At 43.1% G+C, this 16656-nt stretch overlaps 1 protein-coding gene across 1 annotated transcript; it reads left to right on the top strand.

Moving 5' to 3' along the window:
* The first annotated feature begins 4578 nt into the window (after positions 1–4578).
* On the top strand, positions 4579–14113 carry CCKAR (cholecystokinin A receptor). Its single transcript, XM_082632736.1, has 5 exons — positions 4579–4860; positions 5540–5791; positions 8944–9205; positions 11448–11575; positions 12512–14113. Exons 1-5 carry the CDS (start codon positions 4752–4754, stop codon positions 13042–13044), a joined length of 1284 nt encoding a protein of 427 aa, XP_082488862.1. The 5' UTR covers positions 4579–4751; the 3' UTR covers positions 13045–14113.
* Positions 14114–16656: the final 2543 nt, after the last annotated feature.

Raw genomic sequence — 16656 nt, 5'->3', positions numbered from 1 at the left:
TGTCGCTTATAAAAGCAGAAGGCTACAAATAATAACTAAGTACCCAACTGTATGGAAATACTTTAGTCATTTGGAGTACGTGTTCTTAATGAAATAATAGCCATCCCTAAAAATAATACCATAGAGAAGTACCGAAACAGGATGATGAAAAAATACTAAGTGAAAGTAATGAATATACGAAATAGTATATGTGTAAAGCACTTTTCAAACCCTCTGGGTGATGGAGTTGTAATTTTTTTTTTACTTACTTGTCTAAATTTAAAAAAAATAAATACATTTTCCAGAACCCTACAAAAACCATATTTCTTATTTTGAAAGAAAATTCTATCTTAAAAATACATGGTAAGTAGGATGAATACTGTATATAAAGCAGGAGTTCAAATTTGCTTTTTATGAACTCTGATTAGAGGTAAAGGCTGGAAGGAGAGCTACCAAGTCTTTAACAAACGTCTATCTTTGGTAGTGTATACATGTCCATGCCACTCTCTCAGATAGCTAGTGGGAAGCAGCCCCATAGCACAGGGAGGTCAGCTCAGTGCTTTGTGACCACCTAGAGGGGTGGGATAGGGAGGGTGGGAGGGAGGGAGATGCAAGAGGGAAGAGATATGGGGATATATGTATATGTATAACTGATTCACTTTGTTATAAAGCAGAAACGAACACACCATTGTAAAGCAATTATACTCCAATAAAGATGTTTAAAAACAAACAAACAAACAAACAAATGTCTATCTTGAGGCAGTGGTATTAAGGATGATTTTAATGTTCCTATCAACATGAAACATGGTATATTATTATTATTATTATTACTATTACTATTGCCATCATTATTGTTATTTACTGAGCCCTTATGACATGCCAACCACTCTGCTGTGTGCTTTACACACACTGTGACATGTAATATCCCAGCAGCCCTCTGAGGTTAGGTGTTACCTCTGTTAACCCATTTTACAGGTGAGGAAATGGAGACCGAGGCAAAGTTACCTGCCCAAACTCAGCCATGACTTGCTAAGTGACAGCCTTATCAGACACAGACATGATGTCTGCCCTCCTCTGTAGCAAGGAGGAGTTTTTCACTTGTCAGAAAGGATCCAATATGATTTCTCAAGAGGGGCAGTCAGTGGTAGGACTTCAGAGGGCGTTGCACACAAGCCTCTGAGGGCAGCAGGGCTCAGTGCATCTACCCTCCTGAGGAACCCATATGTGGCCAGTGCAGGGTGAGGAGGAGGGGAGTCCCAGTCAGACTCTTCCAGAAATCTGAGATGGTTACAGGGAGGAAAAGAGAAAAACCCTAGCAGGCAGCAGTCTGGGTTAGTTTAGAAAGAGAATGAGGAATAAGGATTTAGAGAGTGACATTTTGAGCAGCAGAGAGGGGGAAAATTGCAGAGGGGAGGCAAGATCATTTGAAGAAATGTCAGGCTGCCCTAGGAATTGGGAATCCTGCAACATGCCATTACCTGTTAACTACCTCTGGCTTCTGGACTGTGATTCTCTGAGGATAAATCATGTGGGGCTCTGAAATGTAGTTGTATAATATTTTTACTTATCTATTTTTCTTTATTTAAAAAAATTTGCCTAACATGAATCATGAGCATATGTTTCATGTTATAATGAGGAAAAAAATCCAAATAAATCTTTTACGTGTTTTAGAACAATTGTTTCTTAAGATGGAGAATGGTTTGGGGAACAGCTACCAATTTCTTTATCCAGGGCTCCATCAGGATTGCTCATGTTCTGTCTTCCTAGGGGAGCGTTTTCCAGAAAAGAGTCCTCAGTACCCACAGGGCTTTGGAGACTGCAGGAGACACCCAAACTCTGTGGCTCGGAGAGAGGGGAGGTTTAGAGGCAGTGCTATATTATGCCTGTTTTACAGACGAACAAGCTGAGACTCAGAAAAGTCAAGTAATTTGTTCATGTTCACAACTGGGGTGAAGTTCAGGCTTAGGTTCCTGCCATTTGACACCTGTTCTCACACACTTATCAGTTTCCAGGGAGCTTCCTGAGAGGTAATCCTGTGATCACTAGCCTCCAAATCACTAGGAATGCTGGATAAAAGTGCAGATTCCCAGGCTTGGGGCTGAAGGATCAGAATCCTTGGGAAAGGAGCCTGGGAATCCCCATTTTTTAACCACTAAGCCCAGTGATCAGATTTGCACTAAAGTTCGTAAAGCACAGCACTCAAATATGTCACACTTACTCCTTGTGAGTTTACAAAACTTCTAGGACCCACTTTCCTGCACTCCACCCTTTCTTCCTGCCAATGGATGAACAGAACAGAATAGAAAGCCAGGAAAGGAGGAAGAAAGGATAAAAGGAATAAAGGAAGGAAGGAAGGAAGGGAGAGAGGAAGGAAGGGAGGAGGAAGGAAAGAAGGGAGGGAGGAAGGGAGGAGAAAAGCTCCAAATTGGGCTCCATCTCAGTTCAGGGCAGGTGGACACCAGCCCTCTGCCTCTCTGCTCTTGGACCCTGAGCAGCAGGTTCCCTGCAGTGGCTGGAGCAGCAGCCAAAGGGCCTGAGGAAGATCCTTAGGAATCACTCTCTATGGACGGTGATATCAGCTCACTTAAAGCAGCTGAAGCAGTCAGCTGCTGGGAACAGCAGTGCAGTGAAATTTAGCTATACCCAGTGCTCAGAATCTGAATGTTTATCCCTTTCCAAATCACGACAGTGTTGCACAGGGTCCCCTCCTAGTGGGCAGGGTCCGTATCAGTCTGCAGACTGAGAAATTTCAGCCAACAGGAACAGAGGCAGGAATGACAGGCAGAGACACGGGTTCTGGCTCCAAACGGGCTACAGGACACTAGGACAGTGAAGAAAGCTCTATGCTGCAGGAAGAGGAGTGAGGATGGGACTGCCGGCCAGTGAGGGGGTATCCACAGCTGGTTCTCGCCAGCAAATCACATGGCTGCTCTGAGTCAATTTCCTTGTGTGTAAAAGGAAAATAATAACAATAGTTATTATTATCTGTGATTTATGGAACACTTTTTCTGTGTCAGGCACTATCCTGAGGCAATCAATCTTCATAACAAATATCTGTGAGGTCATTTTGGTCCCCATTTCACAGAAGAAGGAAATGAGTCTTAGGTTAAGAAACCTGCCCAGTATTTCCCAGCAGGTAACCAGTGAAGCCAGGATTTGATCCTGGGTCTGTCTGATGCCAAAGCTTGTCTTCTTAATAATTACTGTTAGCTTCTCCAACATTCCTCGAATTTCTAGTTCTTATGACTAAGTGCCTCAACATGAGCTGTTCATGGTTTCAAAGAACAGAGGTACCACTCTCTTCTCAGCTCCACTGAGCCTGGATGGTGAAAAAGTCCATTAGTTCATGTGTGTCCAGCAGGGATTCAGCAAATATATAACACGTAGCTCTGTCAACTGAGAGAGCTGTCAAAACACAAGGGGTCCCAGAGGCATCTAGACCAGGTCTCAGCTGGGCCAAGCAACAGGTGAGAAACACAGGGCCCTCTGCTGTCACCTGCTCTCCCAAAGGTCTCAACTGAGGAGAGCACGTATACAATAGGGCTGGAGGAGTTTTCTGGCACCACAAAGCCTCACAGAAAACCCAGAGTTCCCAGCCAGGTCCCCCTCTCTATCCTAACCTCCTACCTCATTCCTACTTCTAACTGAACTCAAACAGGTCAAGTTCATTCCCACCTCAGGGCCTTTGCTCCTGCTGTGACCTCTGCCAAGAAGACTGCTCCTCCTGCCTAGAAGCAGCTTCCTCCAGATCGGCACAAGCTTTCCTCCTCCTTGCCATCTAGCTTTCTGATCATAGTCCCCTCCTGCGGGAGGCCCTTCCTGACCACCCTACCTAAATTAGCACCCCCCATCCATCCCTCTCCATTATGCCTTCCTGCTTGACTGCCTCTGTGGTGCTTTACACATCTGAAATAATCTTATTCATTATCTGCTTATGTATTTAGAAAAGTACCTGGCAAATGGCTGACTCTCAATGAACATGTGCTGAATGAATGGATGAGTGAATAAATGAACGAATGGAAAATCTTACTAAAGTGTTTCTGTAATAAGAATCCAGGCACGTATAGTCAAAGTACCCCCACCCCCTTCTTTCAGTTTTCAAGGGCAGAGAAATAACCCTGCGGTTGGTAAGAACTTAACAACCGGTAGTTATATCCACACACACTGCTGGGCATGGGTCCAAAGCTAAAAAGGCACTAACTGCTTTTATATAAGGAGGTAGAAACACAGTCCCTCCATGTCCTTTAGTCCTGATGCTCTGCATTATGGTATCTGTTACTGTGTTAATTGTTTCTGTCTCACACGGCCAGTTTGGGCTTTATTCTGCTTATGTCTGGGATGGTGACAGGTTCCTATACAGAGAAGAGAGGTAATGTGTCCATGTATGTGTGTGTCCACACCTGTGTGCATGTGTGTGGAAAAGCAGCCACACTCCAGGAAGGGTTAAGTTACAATCAGGCTGTCTGTGCTCAGGGCCCCATGGCTGGCCCAGGAATGGGGTGGGCCTGGAAGGTGGGGCAGGCTTGCCTTGCATCAGCTGCTCTTTCCAAGACAGGAGTGCACATGCTTGCCCAGCTGGCCTGAGTGTGTGGAACTCCAGTCGCCTTTAAGAATGGCTTCAGAAGCCCACACCTGGCAATCACTCCCCCAACCCCCTTGCCCCTCCACGGCAGGTTGCATTTGGGAAACTCTCCAGTCTGTCATTAGAGGAATGAGCCGAGAGTGAGCCGTTCATCAGCTCGCCAGCGCTTGGTGAAAAGCAGCAAGCAAGGATGGATGTGGACAGCCTTCTCTTGAATGGAAGCAACATGACGCCTCCCTGCGAACTGGGGATCGAAAATGAGACGGTGTTCTGCTTGGATCAGCCCCGTGCTTCCAAAGGTAGGTGTCAGAGGCTGATATTTTAATTCAGAAAACTATTAAGTTGGGGGAAGAAATCAACAAAGGCAAGGCTGACTGCGAAAATATAACAAAGTCCTCGTGAGACAAGGCTGGGTAAAGTCATCTGTTCAGAAGTTTGGATAAGAGATCAAAAAGCAGAATTGAGTCCAATGTTCTTCTTGTTCCCCAGGGGAGAGTTGGGATTAATGTACAGGACTTGGGGGCACAAAAGCAGTGGGAGGAGGACCTGAAGTGGAGCCAGAAGCGAGGACAAGTGTAAAAGCTTGAACTTACAAGCATCACAGAAAAGGTGCTGTCACCATCTAGCTGTCGCCTTTTCTTGGGGGAAATCAGTGTGAAGAAGTGATTATAGCAAAATAATGCTTAGCAGCTTAGGAAAGAAAGCAATCACTATTCACTAGAGGAGCTTTGTTCTTAAGAAAAAGTGGTTCTCTGAGTGAGTGATCCTTTAACAGACCAACCTTTTTGAAGCAACTGAATCACTCTGTGCTCTCCTCACTTTGTTTCTGCAAGATATTGTAAGTACAGGGAGAGCTGGGTTCAATGATGTCCGCCCCTGAAAAAAAAAATCGGCAGGAAATAAGTGTTTGCTGCGCGTGCTAGGTTTTAACATTCTGCTCTCATAACCTCCATCCCTCGTCCACGTTCCTCCTCTCAGAGTGGCAGCCAGCCGTGCAGATTCTCTTGTACTCCTTGATATTCCTGCTCAGTGTGCTGGGAAACACGCTGGTCATTACGGTGCTGATTCGGAACAAGAGGATGAGAACGGTCACCAACATCTTCCTGCTCTCCCTGGCTGTCAGTGACCTCATGCTCTGCCTCTTCTGCATGCCGTTCAACCTCATCCCCAACCTGCTCAAGGATTTCATCTTTGGGAGCGCTGTCTGCAAGACCACCACCTACTTCATGGGTGAGTTGCTGCTGGTGCCTATTTCTGGAGCTCGCCCCAGACCCCGCTCAGTCCCAGACCTTCCCCAACCCCTAACAGCCAAAACAAAACATCTGGCTGTGTGGGGCTAGGTGTAAGGACAGAGGAGCTGGCTTTAGCGGGGGTCAGTCCTCATAACTCCCCAGAAGTCAGTCCCCAGTTTTAGGGGTCAGTTTCTCAAAGTGGAAGAAGTTGGTAAGAAGCCACAGAAGAGGTTGGTTTTGCTTGCTTCTGTTAGAAAGTAAGACAGATGCAAGCTGTTCTGTTCCTTCCTGGAGGTCGCTGATTGTATTCTGAGCTCTACCCAACCCAAGGCATGGCTTTTGGGGTGGCCAGGGTGCTGGAAGAGGGCTCTTTCTGCCATTGCTCTGGCTTTCCTAGGGAACAGGGGCTATTTGAAAACCAGTTTCATCAGAGGTCTAGATTCCCTTCTCAGGATTCACTTCCCAGACTGTTTTCCCAGGGTCTGGGACCATCTCAGGCACACACACACACACACACAGAGAGAGAGAGAGAGAGAGAGAGAGAGAGAGAGAGTAAGAGAGACCTCTGCCACTAGACGAGGAATTGAATTTGCTCCTAGAGCCTGTGGGTCACTAAGCTGACACTGGTTGGCTGAGATATGCAGCTCTCTGCCTTTGTCAATCAAAATGATGGTGATGATAATAAAAGCCACAAGAGTTAATGTTTTTGAATGCATTTTTTTGAGCACCAGATATTCTCCTAATTGCTTTAAGTTTTTACTTCCATGATCATATTTTATCTCCCAACCACCCTATAAAGAATATACAGTTATCCTTCCCTGTTTCACTGAGGAGGGAACAGAGGCACAGAGAGGTTAATAATGTGCCCAAGGACACACAGGTGGTAAGCTACAGAGCTGACTTGAACCCAGATCGGTAGCCGCAACAGTGGTGAGTACATGACCTCGTTTTGCCAACTGCTGTGGCTCTTCTAAGGCTGAAACAAAACATGTCTCTTTGTCCCCTCCGTCTGCCAAAATGCTTTGTCCCTTGCCCATTCTGAGAATTAGTTGGGAGAGGAGGAGGAGAGGCGGGGAATGAGGAAGGAGTTGTTGTTTGTTCTGACCTAAGCTGGGCAAAATATGCAGGCTGAGTTGGGCTAGGGCAGCCTTCAATGACCGGAAAGCTTTAAAAGACTTTATTTCTCCCAGTTGAGGAAGCGGGATCCAGCAGTGACAAAATGATGATGAATAACTGATCTGCGTGACATGGACAAATAACCAAGAAAGTGTCAATCTGGGTCCAGTCCTCTGAAAAGAAAAATGGACTCACAAATGAAAAGGATCACTGTTAAACAATGACGCAATAATAATAACCAACATCTCATAGTGCTTTAGGCTTTCAAGACCTGTCTGTATATATCTTATGATAATATTTAATAATCTTAACCAGGGTTTGTGGAAGGAGATTTAAAAAGAGTGCTTGTGTAGTTGCACAACATTGTGAATGTGCTAAATGTCACAGAACTGTTCACTTTAAAATGATTAAGTTTATGTTATGTAAGTTTCACCTCAAACAAAAGTGTTTTAAAATAGCTGGGGTCTGAGCTAGGAGCCTTAAAACTCTTCCTGAAAATTTCTAGGACAGACTGTTCTAGAAAATGAAAAGCAAAATAATTCTGAAAGTGTTTGCAATACCATAATGGTTTTGTTGGATTTCTGATTCCAGTGATTTCAATTCTTCCCTTAATTTTATGTTCTCCTCAATACTGTTTCTAATAGTTGACACTCATTAAACTCCTAATACATAGCCAAAAAAAAAAGAGTGCTTGCCTGCTGGTGGGTTTATAAGTACAGTGGACCCATTGTACAGACTTGACCCTGAGGACTTAGGGGCTGTACCCTCTAATTCAGATGTCATCAACTCCTTAGAGTAAAGTCCTATAAAACACAGCAAATCCTGTCTCAGAACATAAGTTCTTATAGAATGGTTTCAGGGTTGTAGATTCCTTCAAGTCTCTCAGGAATACTATGGCTATTCTCCCTAGAAAAAGAATATTTTTATACCTAGTTTCACAAAAGGCCCCAGGCTAAGAACTCCTCCATCATGGTAAGAGATAAGAGAAGAATCAGTTGAATTTATGGATGAAGAATTAATGGGAATTTTAAGGGGATAAGAGATTATAATAAGTATGTACACACAAAAAATACAAAAAATAAGGAAAATTAAGCTTTGATGATTATGCGTACGTATATCCTTTTGATTGAGGTGTTTTGACGTCTTTCTCACTGATGATGCACGTTCCTTTTACAAAATACAGAAAGCAAAGAGAATGAGAAAGAAGGCCCTAGCCCTTCCACCCACAGAAAAACGTTAGTTATAATATGGAGAGTTTCCCCTTCTTCCTTTTTCACTAGGTGTTTTTTCAACACTCCATTTTGAAACTTAGAATGTTTCACTCTTAAAAACAGTTGGGGGACTTCCCTGGTGGTCCAGTGGTTAAGACTTCCCCTTCCAATGCAGGGGGTGTGGGTTTGATCCCTGGTCAGGGAGCTAAGATCCCACATACCTTGTGGCCAAAAAACCAAAATACGAAACAGAAGCAATAGTGTAACAAATTCAATAAAGACTTTAAAAATGGTCCATATCAAAAAAATATTTTTAAAAAAGTCTGTACTAGAAATTTTCAGGAAGAGTTTTAATGCTCCCAGCTCAGACCCCACTGAATTTTCAGGGTCACAGTCCTTGAGAATATTGGGTTAAAAGGTCAACTTAACTATGCAGATCATGCTCAACACTAAAGCTATTCTACGGGTCACTCAGAAACCTCTTCTGTGGGATAGGAACATATTTCATCCACTTGGTTATTAATTAATGAGTGCCTTCAGCCTAGGAAGGAGTTGGTTGTAATCAAAGTTCAATAAACTTATCTAAAAATTGGCAATAAGATGTATTTGCAAACACATTTCTTTACCTGCCTCAAATCGTTTTGGGAACAAAGCTGGGAATAAATCATTTTTTTTTAGATATACATACACAATATTCTTACCCTCTGAGCGTTTTCCTCTGCTCTCTATCAAACCTGCGCAGATCAGGTATGCTTAAGCTCATTGTGCAAATAAACTTTGGATTTCAGAACCTGCATAACCAGCTTCTTTGTTCCTTTTCCAGGCACCTCTGTGAGTGTCTCCACCTTTAATCTGGTAGCCATATCGCTGGAGAGATATGGTGCAATTTGCAAACCCTTACAGTCCCGCGTCTGGCAGACAAAATCCCACGCTTTGAAGGTGATTGCCGCTACCTGGTGCCTCTCCTTTACCATCATGACTCCGTACCCGATTTATAGCAACTTGGTGCCTTTTACCAAAAATAACAATCAGACCGCGAACATGTGCCGCTTTCTACTGCCAAATGATGTCATGCAGCAGTCCTGGTAAGGCTGCATGGGTTTATTTGTTTAATACAACTCGATATAATTTTGCAGGTTTAATAAAAACTGGAATGTATTGTCCAGTGTCTGGGGGGATCAGTCTCCTGGAGACTTATCGAGAAAGTTCGCTCTAACCTCTTTCTAGAGTAACAGTGACAGCAAACACTTAGAGTGTTGTGTTTTAAACGCCATATATACATACATACATATATATATATAAATTCAACTAATCCTCTCAAAACCCTATAGGGTGGGTACTATTATTGTCCCCATTTTACAGAGGAAACTGAGACATGGAGGGGTTAAGCAAGTTGCTCAAGGTCTCAAACCTAGAAGAGATAAGAGAGCATCTGGTCTTAACCACTATGCAGTGTGCTTCTGGAAGAGCTCTGATTTTCCAAGAACTGGAGGTAGAGCCGAGGATGAGTTCCAAATCCCATGTGGTTTTTCTTAGAGCTGCAGCCGTGGTACTTGCATGGGACACTGTACTGGAAATTAAAAGGCAAGGTTCTAGTACCTGTTTCTTTGCTTACTAGTGGGTGATACTGGACAAGTTCATATAACCTCCCTGACGTTCAAATTCTTTATCTACACAAAGATTTAAGAGTAAAGATTCTTTTTTATCTACTTCGTTAGATGTATGTGAGATTCAAATGAGAGCATGTTTATGAAAATGTCACTAAATATCTTTAAAAAGGCTACACAAATGCAGGACATTATGTTTACCAGTTCCCAGCATGTTTTAGAAGCAGGGAGCTAGACATTTAAAAATGGCTCAAGGGCTTCACTGGTGGCGCAGTGGTTGAGAGTCTGCCTGACAATTCAGGGGACACGGGTTCGAGCCCTGGTCTGAGGAGATCCCACATGCCACGGAACAACTGGGCCTGTGAGCCACGACTACTGAGCCTGCGCATCTGGAGCCTGTGCTCTGCAACAAGAGAGGCCCCCATAGTGAGAGGCCCGCACACCGCGATGAAGAGTGGCCCCCTCTTGCTGCAACTAGAGAAAGCCCTCGCACAGAAATGAAGACCCAACACAGCCAAAAATAAATAAATAAATATTTTAAAAAAGTATTAGACATGGGAATAAATGGGAAAATATGAGCTGTACATAGAAAAAAACTGGCAATAGAAACCAACACTAAATAACACAGATGTTGGAAACTTCAGACAAGGATTTAAAAAAAAAAAAAGCTCAAAACTGAGATAATCTCTGCTTTCTTTGCCTTCCTTTTTTTCATTTCAACCAAGTAATTCATACACACAAAAAGAGTTATGTTGCAAATAAGGGACTTTTCCAAGACTCGAAAAGAACTCTTATCAAAACATGTCCAATTGAAATGAGAAATGGCTCAGCCACCGTGAGCCTCTGACAATTTTATGGCCTAATCGTGTAACCTTACACATGCCAGACTGCAAAAGTGATTTAGGGGTTAGACTCATAAAGAAGAAGGCTGCAATTCTTCAGGAATCAAACATATTTAGAGAAAGCATAGCTCTGGCCCGCCAGGCACTAGAACGAGCTTGCCACTGTGCCAATGGGTCAGAACAGCCAGAATGCTTATTTTGCAAAACAAAGGAGGTCTTCCATCATTGCTACTTATGCATTAGATGATTCTGTTGCTATAAAGTCAACAAATGGTATATTGTGATGCTTAAGAGCATGAGTTCTAGAATCATATTGCTCGGGTTCAGATCTCACCTTTGCCATGAGCTGTGTAACTTTGGACAAGTTATTTATTGCCTCTAAGTCTGTTTCCTCATTTGTAAAATGGGTATTATGTTAACAGTACCTACCTCAAAAGTTTTTATGGGAATTAGATATAGTAATATATATATATATATACTATACTGAAATTGAATAAGTCATCAATGAATGTAAGCTCATTATTATTATTATTTCAGAAACCCTTTTATTGAGGTATTCACCTACTCTCATTGGCTTTTTTTTCTTTTTCTTTTTTAAGCTCTCATTTATTTTAAATGTAGACTTGTTTCAGGCACAGATTTACACCAAACTTTTCCAATTTAACTAGTCCTTCATAAGAGACTTTATCTGAAAGAAAAGAAGTAAACAACTTCTAATGACTGACCCTCCAAATGGGGAGTTTCCAAAGATATTAAATACTAGTAATTAATGTGTTTCCTCAGACTCATTAAAATGGAGATGAACCCTGCTTATTCCATCCCATCTGAGTTTGAAATGCTAGAGATGCTGGTTATTGGATTGCTTTTTATTTTATTAGGCACACCTTCCTGTTACTCATCCTCTTTCTTATTCCTGGAATTGTGATGATGGTGGCATATGGATTAATCTCTCTGGAACTTTACCAGGGAATAAAATTTGATGCTAGCCAGAAGAAGTCTGCTAGAGGTAACTATCTTTTAGCTGTATGTTTATGCCAAAAGATTACAAAAGCTTATTTTCTGTAACTTAAATAGATATACCCAGAGTGTGTATAGAGTATATTAGAGGTTTTCAAAAGTCTTCTTAGGAGACTCTGTGTCCTAAGGCACAGTCATGAGACCCAGTGTCTCTATTCCTCATCTGTAAAATGAAGAAATTATTCCTCTCAAAAGGGTGCTGAGTGGAATAAGATGACATAATACACACATCGCCCAATTACAAGCTGAGGGTCCATGGGTCCCAGGCTCTCTGTGCTGTTGCATTCAAATGGACCCCCTTCCGCAACCAAAGCAAATTGTAATTCCAGGCGCCATCCTCTCTCCTCCCCTTCACTCCTGTTGCAGCTGCCACAGAGCCTCCCGTCTCCCCCTTTCATTATATTCCACTCGTCAGAGAAACTTACCCGACACCTTTGTTGGTATCACTCGTCCCCGCTTCTCACTCCACCCCTTTGCTCAGCTCTTTACCACTTATACAACTTCAAGGTCTTCTCAGGTCTTCTTTGGTTTTTGCTCATTATGCAGAGTCCTCTCAGTAAAAGCAGTCTGGAGGTTTCCCAAGCAAGCAGGAAACTTCCCCCTGAGGAGCTGGAAGAAGAGTGTGCCTATTCATTCTTGAACAGTTTTTTAGCCTTATAGTCTACATATGTAAAATATTATTTTACTATTATAAATTATGTACCTCAGATACTATACATTATTTTAGTAGCTTTAAGTAGCTTTTCATTTGAAGGAAAGGACTAGTGTAAACATTACCTACCCATGTCAAGGCAGGCCCGAGGTCGCCTGCCCAATAGTACAGTTCAAGTGTGGTTTAGCCCCTTGATGCAGGGGGCAGGGGTTCCATGCCTTCTGTCTGGCATGACCCATCCCAAAAAATAAGTGTTGTCCCTTGCCCACCCAGAAAGGAAGCCGAGCCCCGGCAGCAGCGGCAGATACGAGGCCAGCGATGGGTGTTACCTGCAGAGGTCCAAGCACCCAGGGAAGCTGGAGCTGCAGCAGCTGTCCAGCAGTGGCGGCGGCGGACTCAGCCGCATCAGAAGCAGCAGCCCCGCGGCCAACCTGATGGCCAAGAAGCGGGTGATCCGCATGCTCATGGTCATCGTGGTTCTCTTCTTCCTCTGCTGGATGCCCATCTTCAGCGCCAACGCCTGGCGGGCCTTTGACACCGCCTCTGCCGAGCGCCGCCTCTCCGGGACCCCCATCTCCTTCATCCTTCTGCTCTCCTACACCTCCTCCTGCGTCAACCCCATCATCTACTGCTTCATGAACCAGCGGTTCCGCCTCGGCTTCATGGCCACGTTCCCCTGCTGCCCCAACCCTGGTCCCCCAGGAGCGAGAGGGGAGGTGGGGGAGGAGGTGGAGAGAAGGACCACCCGGGCCTCTCTGTCCAGGCGCTCGTACAGCCACGCGAGCGCCTCTGCCCCGCCCCCGTGAGCTGTGCCCTGGCCGCCAGCGCCAAAGGATGGAATGGGGACCGAGGGAGGTAGCAGAGGAGGAAAAGAAGAAAGCAGGAGGAAGAGGAAGCGCGAAGTGAAGGAGCAGGAAGGCGCCATCCCCAGTGGGAACTATTCCTTGTCTGCTTGGCATTCTTCGTCCAGGTGCCAGGGGAACACTACTAGGGCGTGGCTGGGACTGGGTTTCCAGGCAGCTCCAGGCAGGCAGTTTCCATACCAGTCACCATGAGAAAAACCTCAGCAGGCCAGTCACAGGAGTCCAACAGGAGTCCAACAGGACTCCTCCTGCACATGTAATTGCCAAGCACGTGTTCAAGATGGGACGCAGACCCTACTGAGCTTTTAGAAGTGGGACTTTAGGGTGGGCTCTCACTCCCCACAGGGTCACCCTTCTGCGCACTGCTGCTTCTGCTGATGCAAAATTTGGGGGGCTACTTTGCCCCTGGGGAGTCCATCACTCTTTCACGTACATTCTGTAGCCACCCACCTCATCATGACCACGAATGGGAACCCAAAGCAAACCCTCTTCCGGCCGTTTTCTGTAGTAAAAGAACAGCCTGACTTGTTCTCCTTGGGGTCGGTCAGGGGCATTCAGAGACATAAGTTTATGTCATCATCAGAACAGCATATGGAAAGTTGTCTAAACGATGGAATTTGGAACTTATATTTCTGAAAAGAAAAGAGTATGTGGCAAGTAGCTGGATGGAATGCTGTCTTAGCATAAGGAATGTTAAATGCCAGAGGAGGCATAGAAATATTTTTCTGCTTTAATAACATATGTTGCTTAACTCCACCTTTATATGGTGATATGAAACCCCGTGGCTTCTTTGCCTCAACTTAATTTCTCATACTCATCCTCTTTTCTGGAAAGACCTCAAGGTACAAAGGAGAGCTGTAACCTATGTGCACCTGGCCAAGGTGGAAACAGGTGGAGTCAGGCCCAGAATAACTCAATTAACAAGTAGCTTTTGAATGTCAAAGGCTGTATATGCCTTTAAATACAATCTATGTGTTTGTTAATGTTCATAGTAATTTTATGTGTATGTGGAATATGAACAGAGAAGTACATTCTTTACATATAGATATACTCTTTGGTGTGTTTAAAAAAAGAATAGTGGATGGAGCTTGGAATTCAGAAAGTGTTATCATTCTACATTCCTCTACAACGGTTGGAGTTTCATGAACTTTTTTTCTTTGCAAAATTGATGTTGAAATCTCTCTCCTCCAATGTAGAATCTCAACATAAAATAAGACATGAACTGTACATTTAGATACAAGGAAGTGCATTTCTAGAACAGAATGTGTCAATCCAGTCTACCAGCCCTCCTCCCTCCCTCCCCACCACTTTCTTTCATAGTTTTTATGCCTCCAAGCATCTGAGAGGCGAGCTTTTCTTTTTCCTGTTTTCTTGGGTCCATGACCACCCATTGATCCATGCCTGACAGACACTCTTTGTGGTGCACAAGGGCTAGTGTTTTCAATTATCAAAAAAAAGTCAATATGGAAAGGGGAGGGGCAGAGAGTGGCAGGAAGTGATCATGAATAGGGGAAGGGACATTGTATAATTTAACAAGATGTGAGTGTTGACATTTGTTGTTTTTTTGTGGGTTGGGGGAATAAAGTGTTAACAGAGAAGAAATTATTGAGGATGTGAACATATGTTATAGGGGACTTTTCAAGCCAGATGTTAGTTTTTCTATTCCTCAGACTACAATCTTATTTTAATAATTCTAACCAGTCATCTCTGTCAAAAATTTCAAGGTAAAAATTCAACTGACTAAAACGTGCACTGCTAAAATAGTAATGATAAAAGGTGTAAGAAATAAAGATGTCTCCAATATTTGAGTAAATCCTACAAAACCTACCATTTTCCTGCCAGAAGAATAAGCTTTCCCTCTGACAGTGTTAGCATATAAATGAAGCTAAATTAGCCTCTTTGCTCCCCACACCTTATTGGAAACCTTTGGAAATTCCAAAGGTATGTTAACCTAAAAATAGGGTTGCCAGAGTTAGCAAATAAAATACAGAATGTCCGGTTAAATTTTAATTTCAAATAAACAATTATTAATTTTTTTTAGTATGAGTACGTCCCATGCACTAAAATATATCTTATATTTTATCTGGCAACCCTACTTTAAAAGCATGTAAGAATATAAACAAGTTTTCCCAAATATAATATAGAGCAATAAAATGCCTCTCTTCACTAAATTTATTGGAAAGTCTTTCACATAATGGAAGCTTTTTTTTAAAAGAAGAAAAATGCTATTAACTTTCAGAATCTGTGCCTGACCTTTGGAAACGGTACTATCGAAAGGCTGATTTTACTTAAAAAAAAAAAAAAGTTTTTAACATAAAGCTATTCTAGTATTTTGGTGAGTCAGTTGCCTTTATTTCATGGTAAACTGAATTCTTAAATTTGAAATAAAATGACCAATAGAGTTAAGAAAATAGATTCACCAAGTTTCTGGTATTTTCTAGTGTCTTCTGGTAGCTTCCACTCATCATCAGAGTGGTAAGTTTGAACCTGAGCACTGAAATGTATCTTTGATTTTTACTTAGTCCATGTGTCCCAATGGCTTCTCATGCCCTAGTTACTTCGGTAAACTCTCATGATAACTTGCAGTGGTGAATAAGAAATGCATGTGTCTAGATATTAGTTTATACATGTTCGTGTGTGTATCTTCTCCATTCACTTAAAATGTAATCATGAGGCGAGCGACAGTAGCTGTTGAATCTCCACCGTATTTCCTTCCAGTGCTTTGCCCAGTACTCTGTACACCATGAGTGCTCAATAAATGTTGTGACTGACTCCTGCTCTGCCTCCGATGCTTTGGAGAACTCTTTTTTTGTCCACAACAGTGAGTCTCAACAAGGGGGGCATACTCTTGGGGAGTATCAGAATTTCTACAGGGCTTTTTCCAACTCTGCGTGTATCCCTACCCAAGACTTGGCTGTGTGAGCATTTGCTGCCATCTCTCCCTCCCTTTTGCTCTCCCCCCTGTGTGTGTGTGTGTGTGTGTGTGTGTGTGTATAATTAGAGATGTTACCAATGGGATGCTGTCACGCCTATGAACAGTGCCAGGACACAGATTTTTTTAAAGGGCTGGGAAAAAGGACAAATACTGTAAGATTCTATTCACATGAGGTATCTAAAGTAGTCAAAAATCATAAAAACAGAACATAGAAAAGTGATTACCAAGGTCTGGGGATTTAGTGTTTAGCCGGTGTAGAGTTTCAGTGTTGCAAAATGAAAGAGTTCTAGGGTCTCTTGCCCAGCTATGTAAATATACTTAAAACTACTGAACTGTGCACTTAAAAATGGTTAAGATGGTAAATTTAAAGTTAATGTTTTTCTTAGCAAAATAAAAAAGGGGGAAGGGGGTTGGGAAGCACTGGTCTATAGTATCCCTTGGTTTTGCTCCTTCCCACCCTCATTCTCTTTAAGGAGAACAGTAAAAATAACCATCACTGTGTTCCTAATCCATGTTTAAGTACTCTACTCACTCATTAGGGCTGATAAGTATTATCAAAGCCCAGTTGGCGCCCTTAGCTGTTACCTCCCATCTCTTTGCTCTCCCGCAGGACTCTTCTG

Source organism: Mesoplodon mirus (assembly GCF_964341445.2).
Source record: "Mesoplodon mirus genome assembly, chromosome: 2".
In the NCBI taxonomy this organism is placed as follows: domain Eukaryota; kingdom Metazoa; phylum Chordata; class Mammalia; order Artiodactyla; family Ziphiidae; genus Mesoplodon; species Mesoplodon mirus.
The sequence above is the reverse complement of the archived record's forward strand: the minus strand, read 5'-3'. Positions and strand labels throughout refer to the sequence as shown.